The following is a 13,776-nucleotide window of genomic DNA, read 5'->3' as shown; positions in this document are numbered from 1 at the left end:
CAGACATCAGAGGTTTAAGGAAAATTTATAGAAGGAAAACTAACAATTGAACAAATAATCTTACTTTTTTTTTCTTTTAATTGGGAGAAGACTGACTGCTAGCACCCTAATTCTCCGTATGATCAGAGTTCAAGAACTACTCTTCTAGAACGTAGTTTTGGTCACGTTACTCTCTAGGTGAAAAACCTTCAATGGCTCTCGATTATCAAAGCGTAGCGTCCATGACATGGCTCAAAACATTCCTTGTGATCTGGACCTAACTTGTCTTTTCTAGTTTCTGTCATGTCCCTCAACCAGATGCCCTCAACCCCAGCCGCCCTTCACCCCAGCCATCCTTGACGCCAGACTCCAGCCACACTTGAACCCAGATATCCTAGACCCCAGCCATCCTTGACCCCACATGACCTTGACCCAGACACACCAGATCACACACAGTTCTCTGAAAAGGAGGACATATCATTCCTGGGACCTTAGTGCCTACAATTCCCTGAGTCTGGAGCCCCTTTCTCCCTTCCAGGCCAGATAAGAAGGCAAATAAATGGAATAGTCTTGGAGAGACGAGACAGAGCCGAGAGAGGATCCCTGAAGGAGCCCTGTATGGGCATTACCTGCTCCCTGGAATAGCTGAATGCTGGGGTCTCTGGCTGTCGGCACTGCCTCTGGCCCCAGCCTGTTTCTGCTGTTGCCACCCCGACCACTGCCTCCACAGGTCCGCTTCCTGGCCAGACACAACAAACTCACTTTTGTTTCCAGTTAAGCACCAGGGGAGGCATGGGGTGAGGAGAGGCGGGTGAGGGGGGTGGGGGGAGAGAGAGAAGGAAAAGTATGAGTGACTGGGAGGCTGGAGAGAGAGGACTAGTTGTGAGAGAGAAGAGAGATGTAGTAAGTGTGAGAGAGATAGTGTATGTAAGAGAGAAAAACTATATTGAAAGGGAAATAAAGATACTGTGAGTATAAGAGAAGTGTGTACATGTGAGAGAGATTGTGTGGGAGAGAGGGAGAGAGGGAGAGAGGGAGAGAGGGAGAGGAGGAGAGAGGGAGAGAGGGAGAGAGGGAGAGAAGAGGGAGGGAGACTCTTAGGTGCCCTGGAAGAGAAGAGTTCATGGCTGCAGCAGAACCTCAAGAAGGCAGCCACGGGCTCTGAGGGGCCTGACAGAACTGCCCCTCCGCCTCCCCCACGAGCCCTTCCCACAGTGCCCGGGGGCTCCAGGAGAGCCGGGCACCTCTCCTCAGGTCCCTTTATAAGGCAGAGGTAGGATTTGCCTTGAGACTCCCCGGGGCCTCCTTAAGAGCCTTGGCCGCAGGTGAGCTGGCTGGAGTGGCCTGGCAGGGCAGGGCTCTAAGCCACATAGCCCCATAGCCCCGGTGTGGAGGTGGGGTTGTTGGGGAGAAGGTTGCTGGTGGAGGGGGGGGGTTTCTCACATTTCACAGCAACCACGCCTGTTGCTAGTTTCTCTCCTCCTAACTTTAAATGCTTATCCTCCTCTTCAGCTACTTCTAAGACAAGTCCCAAATGTCATCACTCAGGGGGAGTTTTCTGCAAGTCCCTGGACAGTGGGAACCGGTCACTCAGGGTGCGTGGCAAACCCCACCAGGGAATTACTGCTCTGCCGAGAAACTCCTAATCTCCTGGGTTCAGTTCAACAAGTGCTTACTGAGCACTTAGACTGTGCCAAGGTTGATTAGAGGTCACTGCGCGGCTGCTGCTTCAAGGCGCTCTGAAGCCTGAATTCACGAAGGCTTAGAGCTGGAAGGGAGCTTAGCAGTTGCCCAGCCCAAAGCCTTCATTTCACGGGCGAAGAAACCAAGACCCAGTTTATAGGACAGAAGGTCCAACCGGCCGGGTGAGGGGAGCCTGGAGGAGAACCCAGTCTGCTTACCGCCTCCCCGTCACCGCCCTGCTGGCTGTCTCACTGACCACATTTTCAGACCTGAAGCTCAAGGGTCAAATATGGTCGCTTTAAAGCTGAGAAAACAGCAGAGGGTCAGGGGCATGTGTTTAGGTGCAGAATCTAAGCAAACCCCACCATCAAGGAGCTCCTGCCTTGGCAGGCTCCAAAGCAGGCAGGACCATGAGCGGCTGGGTCCCTCCGAGGCTCCCACGCGCCACAGCTCACACTGCACTGTGGCTGCTGTCGGCCCAGCACCTCCAGCACCACAGGGCAGCCACCGCACACCGCACGCCAGGCGCTGTGGGTGACCTGGACCCTCCGAGAAATGCCAGAGACCACCGAGGATGCCAGAGGGTTCTCTCTACTCGTGTGATACTTCCTCAGCCCAGATCTGGGTTCCACTCCGGACTCTGTTCATCATGAGCAGTAGGATCTTGGCAAGGCATTACGCTCTCTGAGCCTTCGCTTCCCCATCTAAAAAGTGGGAAATGTCACACTTCCCTCACTGGATTGTGCTGGACAATGAGATACTATATGCGGTGTGGTTGGCACAGTGCTTGGCATACACCAGTCACCCAAGAAATGATATCACGATTTTTGTTGTTGCCAACAAGTGACACCTTCCTCCCTTATCACCATCACCAGCCTGGCCTTTCTAACACTCCAAGGGCTCAATCCTTCTTAACTTCCAAATGGCCATGGTACTCCCACGGTGATCCCCTACGCTGCACCCTGCACCCCTCTCCTCTTTCTGCTCCTCCCGCCCAGGGAAGGTTTAGCACACCAGGTGCTGGGCTATTGGACCAGGTGGCTGTAACGTACAGCATTCTATAGCATTTAGTGACTCACAACTTAGTGTGCCCAACAGTCCCAGTTTGCGTGGGACTGACCTGGCTTTAGCACTGCAGGTCCCACATCCCTTGTCCTGGGAAAACCCTGGGTCCCCGGCAAACTGAGGCAGTTGGTCATCCCACAACCATCTTTCCGTCTACAGATGAAGATACCAAGACTCCAGGGACTGCACAGCCAGGTTGGGCTTGGCTGACTGTGTTTCTCTTGGATCTTGGCTCGGTTATTACCAGCCTAAAAAGGTGGAAATGCAACCACATTTCTGAAGCTGCTTCTGTCCACGTGCTCGCATGCCTCTCCAGAGGCCCTCGGGGCCAGAAAAGGCATTCTCTCCAGGGCAGGAAGCATCGCTCTTACTGGTTCTCACCACAGCTTGACAGTTCTATTCCCCATTTGTGCTCTGCTTGAGTTTAAATCGATTGGCTGCAGAGTATTGACTTCCTAAAATTATACTCCCAATGGGGGAAGGGGAGGTATGGAGAGAGAAAGAATAAACAAACCAACTGATAAGGCATTTCATTCGCTACCTACCCATTCCTTTCACCACCAGGCAACTGGCTGCTTGGAAGGGTGTCATTCGCAGCCTGTGTGGAATATGGTGACTGAGCAATGAGGTCTTACAAAGGAAAGCGGTGGGGCCGGAGGGGCACCCTCAGGCTTTGGAGTCAACAGACGTGTTTTCAAATCCCAGCTTCACTGATTACAGCTGCATCACACTCATCCCTTTGAGCCTTGATTTCTCCATTTGAAGATGGGAGAGTAATAGCTCCCTGTTGTGAATACTATGCAATCAGTTAACAAAATTATAATGAACTGCCATTTCGTGGTACAAAGCTCCTCCCCATACACTGCCCTGCTGGATCCTGGCCGTTACTCCGGGAAGCAGGAACCAAAGGCGTCTCCTGTCAGTTCTGCATCTGCACAGCCTGCCTGACGCTCAGGCCCTGCCACATCTAACCACCCCGGCCCGGCCCAGGCCCCCACATTCTGCATGGACCCCGTCCGGGGCAGTGAGAGTTCCCACTGGGCCTACGTGGCCAGGCCAGCTGGACCTCCTGCCTGGGCTGTCCGGATGGATTCGCAGAACAGACAGGACACTCAGAGAGGAAAAGCACATGTGGTCAGGTGTTCTACAGCAGGAGAAGTGGGACATTCAGACAATTATCTAGATGGTGCAGGTAAAAGGATTCTGGCAAAAAAAAAATACATATATATATATATATATTAAAAATATATTTTTATATTTATATATATATATATATATATATATATTTTTTTTTTTTTTTTTTCAGAGAGGAAGGGAGAGGGAGAACGAGAAACATCAATGATGAGAAAGAATCATCCATCGGCTGCCTCCCATAAGCCCCCTACTGGGGATCGAGCCTGCAACCCGGCATGTGCCCTGCCTGGGAATTGAACTGTGACCTCCTGGTTCCTGGGCCAACGCTCAGTGTCTGAGCCACAGACACCAGGCTATCCTGACGTGTTTTGCTCTCCTTTTGCAGGTCATTGTCCCTGACCCTGCGAGGCTGTGGAGCGGGGTTCGTATCTGCCTCACAGGCAGTGCCCATTGGCTTGGAAGAAGTGAATGATGGAGGGGTCATTCTACCACCGTCACACCCCAGGGAGAATGGCAGGAACAAGCTCAGCTGCTGACTTTGTTAGCAGGCTTTGTGGCTTCCTTAAGTCAAGCGCATCTAGAACTGGGTCTGGAATGTATTCTTAGGGGTAGGTGGGTTCTATGGAAAGTTTTAAAGTTTGTGCTTCCATTTTGATGATAATCTTAAAAAAATTTCTTTTATCAGCTGCAAGGGAAAAACTTTTCTATTGTTATAATTCAAAACCGGAACACATTTCTATGGGCTAAAACCTTAATGAAGATATTGTTTCTCAAACTGGGACTCAATGCCCCCCTGGGGCTCTACAAATGTACAAATACATTTTCATGGATCCACAGAAGTTATTTTCTTTTTTAAAGGGGTCCCTACTTTACTCCAACTTGAAAGGTACAGCCTGAAATGTCCTGTCCTCCTAGGCTCTCCCATTCTCCCTCCCCCATTCCATACCCACTCCAGGGACAAGCCAGTAACACATGCACGTGGTATGGGAACAGCAGGCTGTGAAAGGAATAAACCAAATGTACAAATGTATCAAAGGATTCCTCCCATTCTCTCTCCTTTGGTTTCCAGGTAAAAGCAGTGTCCCTTTAATTGAACCAGAAACCACCAAAATAATCCACCATCCATGATGCCATGTGATGCACCTTATCACATCAAGAAATACTACTTACACCCTGGCCAATGTGGCTCAGTAGATTGGGCTTCATCCCATGCATAGAAAGGTCACCCGTTGATTCCTGGTCAGGGCACGTGCCCGGGTTGCAGGCTCGATCCCCAGTAGGAGGTGTGCAGGAGGCAGCAGATCAGTGTTTCTCTCTCATCATTGATGTTTCTATCTCTCTCTTCCTCCCTCCCCCCTTCCTCTCTTTCTAAAATCAATAAAAGCATACCACTTATTAGCTCTCCTCCAAACCCTCTGAGCAGAGAGCGCCAACTCTCAACCACGGGCCTCTCCCCTGGCTCAGGAGGGAGCCAGCAGACTCAACTTGCATAGGGCAACTTTACCCCTGAATGTGGTGGTGGCAGTGGGGTGACAGGGGAATGTACCAGAAAGCGAGCCTGAGGCATCCAGTTCCAACATGGGGAGCATCCAGTTCCCACCAGGTTTGATCTCCACTGGGTCTATGCTGTTCCTACCCCTGAGCATGCGTGTGTGCACATGCATACGTGCGCATGCGTGTGTGTGTGTGTGTGTGTGTGTGTGTGTGTGTGCGCGCGCACACACACACAGGTGTATTTTAATCAGCACTTATCTCTTACCCTGGGCATGTCCAACGAACTCCCCATTAACCCATCTCCCCTGTAGTCACGCTTACTCTGGGAAGGCCACAGGCCCTGGTAGACTAGGTGCCTGAACAGTGGTTCGGGGCAGCAGCAGAGTTGGGGGGGGGCGCGGTTCTGAAGGCCTTTGGGAGCATGTATGTCAGGTCTTCTCCCACGGGGACACTAAAACCCTGTGGTTGCCTCTGGCATTCCTTTGAAGGCTTAGATGGTAAAGTCACTAATTTTGCCTTGCTCCAGACAGTAAAAACATGTCATAGAAACCAATTACATGCCATTTAGTAGGCAGATTAGGATATGATGGGAGTACATTTATGTCCCTAGAAATAGTAAAGTCACAAAAGAATAAAATGTCACAGCCACGCTCTAAGAACTCCAGTCTTTTACTCCTCTTAAGACTGATCTTTCTTTCCACAGGAAAGAACAAAAGAATGATTTGTAATCAGCCCAGAACTGATTTCTGCGGCAGCAGAGGAAGCCCTGGGGCTCTGTGGACCTGGAGAGAGCGTCCCAGGGCTCCGCAGCCCCCGTGCAGGTCCTGGTCAGTTCTGTCCAGCTCCTTCCCGCGCAGGGAGGACCGGGGGCAAGTAATGACGAAGCAATGCCATCTGCTGAGCGCAGTGCCTCACACCCAACAGGCGTGTTCGTATTGGTTCTTACGGAACCGCCACGCGGCCCCTAGGAATTTAGAAATGAAGGAAATAATTCGGAGCGTTAAACCATGAAATCAGCATGGAATGGATCAGAGCAGAGGACTCGAACTCCCCACTGAGAGAGGCGCTGAGCTTGACTAAAGGCGTCCCAGAGCAGGGAGACCGCCCGCAATGGCAGCGGAGGAGCAGAGGGGGACTGGGACACGGAGCCACGTCTCAGGAGACTCCCTCCTGCCCGGCCATGCCCCGCCTGCACCCACAGCAGATGGCTCCTCGGAATGCACCCCTCAAGAACTCACGGGTCCTGCCGGCACGATCCACACTGCTGTCCCCACTGCTTGCCCTGCTCCCCACGCTGGTCGGGTCCCTGTCCGGCCACAGGCCCCAGCGGACCTTCTGCTGGCCTGCAGGATGTCCTTTCTGGTCTCTCTTCCTTTGAAGGTAACTGGGGACTGAAAGCCCAATGTGGATGGAATGGCCGTCTGTGGGCACAACACAACGGGGGGAGCCAAGAGTTACTAAAAGTTGGCATTTCTCCTTAACAACCTCCAGTCACAAAGAGCTAAGGCCAAAAGCACAACGGGAGACACGGGGTTCCTGGCCAGGGCCACTGCCCCAGGCGTGGGCTTGACAAACCCCACTCCAGACAACTCGGTGTTGCAGGAAAAGCTACCCTTGGCGCTGCAGCTAGAACTCTGGCAGCATGAGCAGAACTCCCAGCTCCCTGCTCGTCCAGGCCGCGATGACCACATATGGCCTATGACGCAGGACAGAGGCCCTCAGGGGGTCCCAGGCTTAGGCCAAAATGCCAAGCCCCTCTTTGGCTGGTATAGAAAAGCCGCGTGCACCTCTATCGAGGGCCATATTTATTAACAACCAAGGACTACATGAACCACTTACCAGAAAAGCAAGTTATTAGGGTTTCTCAAAGCTGGTTGTATAAACTAGAATTTTCAAGAACTATAGTTACCAGGAACCTTAAATTCAGAATTCTACTAGGAAGGCTGGTTGCTGCGCAAACCGCCCCCCACCCGCACCCCCCAGGCCGGGCCACAGAGACAGCCGGAATTCTCCCAGCCCTCAGGAAGGACGAGTGGCTACCAGCTTCTCATCAGTGTTGTCTTGCAGCCAACAATTTTTAAAAATAATTAATAGGTTGTTTAGTACAGTTTTAGACATATGGAATAATTGAGCAGATAGTACATAGACTTCCATGTAGCTACCCCCCATGCCCCCACCTCCATAAAGTTCCCTCTATCTTTTTTAATTGAGGTATAATTGACATATAACATTGCATTCATTTCAGGTGTACAAAATAATGATGTGATATATGTATACACTGTGCAGTGATTACTACAGTAAGTTTAGTTAATACCCATCATAACACAGTTATATTTTCTTCTTATGATGAGTCCTTTTAAGATCTACTCTCTTAGCAACTCTCAAGAATACACTACAGACTAACTATAGCCACCATGCTGTACATCACCAGAACTTACCTTATAACTGGAAATTTGTGCCTTTGACAGTCCTTACCCATTTTGTCCATTCCCCACCACCTGCCTTTGGAAACCACTAATCTGTTCTCTTTTTCTATGAGTTGGGTTTTTTAGATTGCACATATACCAGTAAATGAGCTCATGTGGTATTTCTCTTTTTCTGTATGACTTATTTCACCTAGCATAGTGCCTTCGAGACCCATCCATGCTGTTGTAAGTAGCAGGATTTCCTTCTTTCTAATGACTGAATAATATTCATATACACTGAGTGGCCAGATTATTATGATCTCTGAACATATAATAATCTGGTCACTCAGTGCATATCCTATATAATGAAAGGCTAATATGCAAATTGTCCCCTCGACCAGGAGTTCGACCAGCAGGCAGGCCGGCCAACCGCCCATGTCCCCTCCACCTGACCAGGCTGGCCGGACCCCACCCATGCATGAATTCATGCACCGTGGCCAGATTATTATGTGTTTAGAGATCATAATAATCTGGCCACTCAGTGTATATAAACAACATTGGACATTGTTGTTGCTTCCATACTTTGGCTCTTGTGAATAAGGGTGCGATGAATACGGGGTGCAGACATCTCCTCGAGATAGTGATTTTGTTTCCTTCAGATACCACATTACATATACCCAGTTGTGGGATTGCTGAATCATATGGTAGTTGAATTTTTAATTTTTTAAAGAACTTCCATACTGGTTTCCATAGTGGCTATACCAACTTACATTTCAACCAACAGTGTACAGGGGTTCTCTTTTCTCCACATCTCCGTCAACATTTGTTATCTGTTCTCTTTTTTATAATACTCATTCTAACAGGTGTGAGGAGATATTGCATTGTGATTTTGATTTGCATTTCCCTGGTGAGGAGTGATGTTTAGCACCTTTTCATGTACCTGTTACCCATTGGATATCTTCTTTGGAAAGGTATCTATGTAGTTCCTCTGCCCATTTTTTAATTGAATGGTTTAGGGAGGGGTGCTATTAAGTTGTATGAGTTATTTGTATATTTGGATGTTAACCCCTTATCAAAGAGGTGATTTGCAAATATTTTCTCTCATTCTGTAGGTTGCCTTTTCATTTTGTTAATGGTTTCCTTTGCTGTACAGAAGCTTTTTAGTTTGATATAGTCCCACTTGTTTACTTCTGTTTTTGTTATTTTTGCTTTGGGTGTCAAATCCAAAAAACTAAATTGTTGCCAAGATCAATGTCAAGGAGTTTACCCCCAATATTTTATTCTGTGGGTTTATGGTTTCAGGTCTTATGTTCAAGTCTTTTGTCCATTTTGAGTTGATATTTGTGCTTTGTGTAAGATAGGGATCCAGTTTACTCTTTTACATGTCACTGTCACATCACCATGTACTAAAGAGACTATTCTTTCCCTGATGTTTATTGTTGGAAGTTGAACATACGTGTGTGGGTTTATTTCTGGACCCTCTACTCTGTTCCGTTGATATATATGTTTTCTATGCAAGTACCATACTGTCTTGATTACTATGGCTTGGTAATATAGTTTTTTTTTAAAATATATTTTATTGATTTTTTACAGAGAGGAAGGGAGAGGGATAGAGAGTTAGAAACATCAATGAGAGAGAAACACCGATCAGCTGCCTCATGCACACCTCCCACTGGGGATGTGCCCGCACCAAGGTACATGCCCTTGACCGGAATCGAACCTGGGACCTTTCAGTCTGCAGGCCGATGTTCTATCCACTGAGCCAAACCGGTTAGGGAGTTAATATAGTTTAAAATCAGGACACAGGATGCCTCCAATTTTGTTCTTCTTTCTGACGATTATTTTGGCAATTTGGAATCTTTTGTGGTTCCCTACAAATTTTAGAATTATTTGTTCTACTTCTGTGAAAAATGCCATTGGAATTTTGATAAGGATTACATTGAATCTGTAGATTGCTTTGGGTAGTTTAGAGATTTTAACAGTATTAATTCTTCCAAACCATGAGCATAAGATAGCTATCTTATCATTTATTTGTGTCTACTTCAGTTTCTTTCATCAATATCTTAGTGTTTTCGGTGTACAAGTCTTTCACCTCCTTGGTTAAATTTTTTTATTCCTAGGTAGTTTATTCTATTTGTTGTAAATGGGATTGTTTTCTTTCTGATAGTTTATTAGTGCACAGAAATGCAACTGACTTCCCTATGCTGATTTTGCAATTTCACTGAATTTGTTTATTAGTTCTAACAGGTTTTTGGTGGAGTCTTTAGAGTTTTCTATATATGAGACCATGTCATCTGCAAATAGAGACCGTTGCATTTCTTCTCCAATTTGTATGCTTTTTGCTTATTTTATTTTATTTTTGCCTCATTGCTCTGGCTAGGACTTACAGTGCTGTGTTAGTAAGAGTGGTAAGAGTGGGCATCCTTATCCTATTCTGATCTTAGAGGAGGAGCTTTCGGCTTTTCAAGATCTACATTGACTTGATATCTTTTCATGGAAAGGAGGACGGCCTCTGGGCTCAGACTCCTGAAATGCACATGCTGGATGCACAGACTGAGTGTATACTTCGCACCAACGGGGCATCAAGCTGAGCCTGGAAGAGCCAGCTGCCCTGCATGCTCCCTGGCTGGCCCTTCACTGGCCTGTGGTCATGGACATCTTCCTCTCTGGGACTCAGTGCCCTCATCTGTAACGCAGGAATAAAAAGTCCTTTCTTTACTGGCTGGGCAAGGTTTTTCAGAAGATAGAATGACCTGGTGTATGGGAACATGATTGTGAACATTGTAAGGGGCTGGATACATAAAGAAACTTATTAAAGAAATCAGGGGAGACGGTTGTCAGGGAAACAGTTCACTTTCCACTCTGGATCTACCTTGTTCCATGCTCGTTTGTGTGTTTTTTTAATATTTTCCATCAAGCTGAAACCGGTTTGGCTCAGTGGATAGAGCGTCGGCCTGCGGACTGGGGGGTCCCGGGTTCGATTCCGGTCAAAGGCATGTACATTGGTTGCGGGCACATCCCCAGCGGGAGGTGTGCAGGAGGCAGCTGATCGATGTTTCTCTCTCATCGATGTTTCTAGCTCTCTATCCCTCTTCCTTCCTCTCTGTAAAATACCAATAAAATATATTTTTAAAAAAAATATTTTCCATCATGATCTTTATTTTATTTTTTTAATCCTCACCCGAGGATATTTTTCTATTGATTTTAGAGAGAGTGGGAGAGGGAAAGACAGAGAGAAACATCGATGTGAGAGAAATACATCGATTGGTTGCCTCCTGCACACGCCCTGACCAGGGCCCGGACCAGGGAGGAGACTGCAACCAAGGTACATGCCCTTGACCAGAATCGAACCTGGGACCTTTCGGTCCACAGGCCAACGCTCTGTCCACTGAGCCAAACCAGCGAGGGCCATGTTTGTTTCTTTTTTAATGTTTTTTATTTTTTGGCTCCCATTATCAGAGCATGGCCATTAAGATGGTGAACTGTGGGGGAATGGCTAACCCTCTTCCTTCTTTGCTCGGGGGGACCTCTTCTCCCACGGTGAACATGTTGCAGTTTGCTCGGGACAATGCCAAGTCCTCCCAGGGACTCCTCACTGCATTCTTCTCCCGTGGCAGCCCCAGAGTGTCTCTACACAGACTGCAGCTCAGCCAGCTTCCAGCTGGGCAGCGAGATCAGCGTTTGCCTCTGCGTGGGGCCATAGCCTGTCTGGTTGCCTCTTATAAGCCTTGTGGCTGCCTCTCTGAGTGCAGGATCCTTGGGGCCTCTGAGTCAGCAACAGAAATACCTCCACTCAACACTCTCTTGCACTGGTTTTAACTGAACTGCCATTTTTAGAATCTATAACATGTTGATACTTGGCATTTAGTATGGTTTGTAGATCTTGTAAAATTAGGTGAGTTTAATTTTGTGCCCTAATCCATACAAGCAAAGTGCCACTCTCCTATCTCCAGCCTGACCACATGGTCCCTTTAAGACACACACAAAAAAGGGACAGCTGGCCCCACAGGATGGAGAAGAGACAATGTGGGTGAGTAAGGAAAAGGGGCGAGCTCTCCAGATTTCCCCAACTGGAAGGGTTGTTTTAAGAATATTCAAGGGAGCCCTAACCGGTTTGGCTCAGTGGATAGAGCGTTGGCCTGTGGACTGAAAGGTCCCAGGTTCGATTCCGGTCAAGGGCATGTACCTTGGTTGCGGGCACATCCCCAGTAGGGGGTGTGCAGAAGGCAGCTGATTGATGTTTCTCTCTCATCGATGTTTCTAACTCTCTATCCCTCTCCCTTCCTCTCTGTAAAAAATCAATAAAAATATATATATAAATAAAAAAAAAAGAATATTCAAGGGATTCTCAGACCCTCCTGGGATCTGCATCAAGCTCTCAAGGCGACCTTACCTTCCTGGTCCTGACATCTCCTCCTGTAGTTCGCAGGGTCCAGCTTCCCTACCCCAGCCTTCTCCTCCTCCACCTTCATGACTGTAAAGTAAAAGACGAACACAGCCTCAATATGTGTACGATGCAAGAAGCTAGGATTTCAAAGGAAAATGGTTAAATCCACACGCATAGTGGGAGACCTTAATGGAGATGAAAAATTTTAGGCAAAAGAATGTATAGCCCTAACCAGTTTGGCTCAGTGGATAGAGCATTGGCCTGTGGACTGAAGGGTCCCAGGTTCAATTCCGGTCAAGGGCATGTACCTTGGTTGCGGGCACATACCCAGTAGGGAGTGTGCAGGAGGCAGCTGATGGATGTTTCTCTCTCATTGATGTTTCTAACTCTCTATCCCTCTCCCTTACTCTCTGTAAAAAAATAATAAAATATATTTTTAAAAAAGAATGCATAGACAAATTGAAGAAGCTCAACTATATCCAACAAAAAGAGAACACACCTGTTTTTTAATTACCAATGGAACATTTACAAAGAGAGCATGTTTACTAGGTCACAGAAAAGCCTTAGTACATTTTGAAGAATTAAGAATTTGGAGAATTAAGCCATTTTTTCTGTGTCACAGAGCCAGGCATGGCGGAGCCAAGATTAAAATTGGAATCTCCCTGATTCCTGGATCCAAGGAAGGGAGGGAGGAAGAGGGGGACAGAAAGAAATGAAGACATGAGAGATGGGAGGGAGGGTGGTCTAGATAAGCCTCCCACTCTGGGTTCCAGGCTCTTCCTTCCTAAGGTCTGAATTCCTGACACTCACAATGGCCCCCTTTTCTCTTCAGCTCCCTTCAGTTGATTTGAGTTATTTGTATCCAAAGAGCATTCACTAATACAACCATCCACAGTAAAATGTTTCCTAAGGAATTGTGTCAGCAACACACCAGCCCCTGCCATGTAGCAAATGAAAGAACCTGTAACAGCAGTGTTCCCTACACCAGCCCCTCTACTGTCCAACCAGCCACCGGTTATTTTCCATCCATCTTTAGATCATAGATGGTATTGGTGGGAAACATGGCTTTACAGTGAGAGATCAGATCAAATTATCTTCTGTTCTCAGTCACTTAAGGGCCCCATTCCACTTTACTGCCCCTGCCAGCAGCCTGGAATCATATCTGGGATCCCTGAGAATCCAAACCCTACTGTAAGGTTAGGGACTGAGCGCCACACCCACAAACAGACACTCAGGGCCCCTGCCCAAGCAGCCTTCTCATCCCCTGCAGCAAGGAGATGGAGATATAGCCAACCTTATGGACAGTCAGCACACTTTGACCATCAAAACGCTGGTGACTGAGTCACCTGCCATTTAACACTCCCCCCAGCCCCCACCCACAAGGGTACATCAACTTAGTCCAACAAATCCACTTTGTTCCAGGTGTTTGCGCAGACACTGGAAGCAGAACAAAAAGTTCAATTACTAGGGAAGAAGGGCATAATATGTCCTTATTGAGATAAAAGCCCTCACGATTAGGCATCATGTCCCTGGAAGAGAATTAACTAGGTTGTGCCATGTTCATCAGCCTTTTGAGAGCTTTTTCTCCCATCCTATCTTTTAAGCCATTTGACCTTATTATATCTAAGA

At 47.6% G+C, this 13,776-nt stretch overlaps 1 protein-coding gene across 3 annotated transcripts in view; it reads right to left on the bottom strand.

Annotated features, from left to right (window-relative positions):
* The window catches only part of SLC4A5 (solute carrier family 4 member 5), a gene marked incomplete at its 5' end in the record, with an annotated part of 69,709 nt that extends 57,477 nt beyond the window's left edge, over positions 1-12,232 (bottom strand). For all 3 annotated transcript variants that reach the window (XM_080683467.1, XM_080683468.1, XM_080683469.1), the window contains 2 exons: positions 6,594-6,776; positions 12,154-12,232. In XM_080683467.1, the coding sequence (XP_080539593.1) occupies positions 6,594-6,776; positions 12,154-12,232 (262 nt within the window). The remainder of the gene's footprint in view (positions 1-6,593; positions 6,777-12,153) is intronic.
* Between the last annotated feature and the right edge of the window lie 1,544 nt (positions 12,233-13,776).

Source organism: Plecotus auritus (assembly GCF_963455305.1).
Source record: "Plecotus auritus genome assembly, chromosome: 8".
NCBI classification, from domain to species: domain Eukaryota; kingdom Metazoa; phylum Chordata; class Mammalia; order Chiroptera; family Vespertilionidae; genus Plecotus; species Plecotus auritus.
The sequence above is the reverse complement of the archived record's forward strand: the minus strand, read 5'-3'. Positions and strand labels throughout refer to the sequence as shown.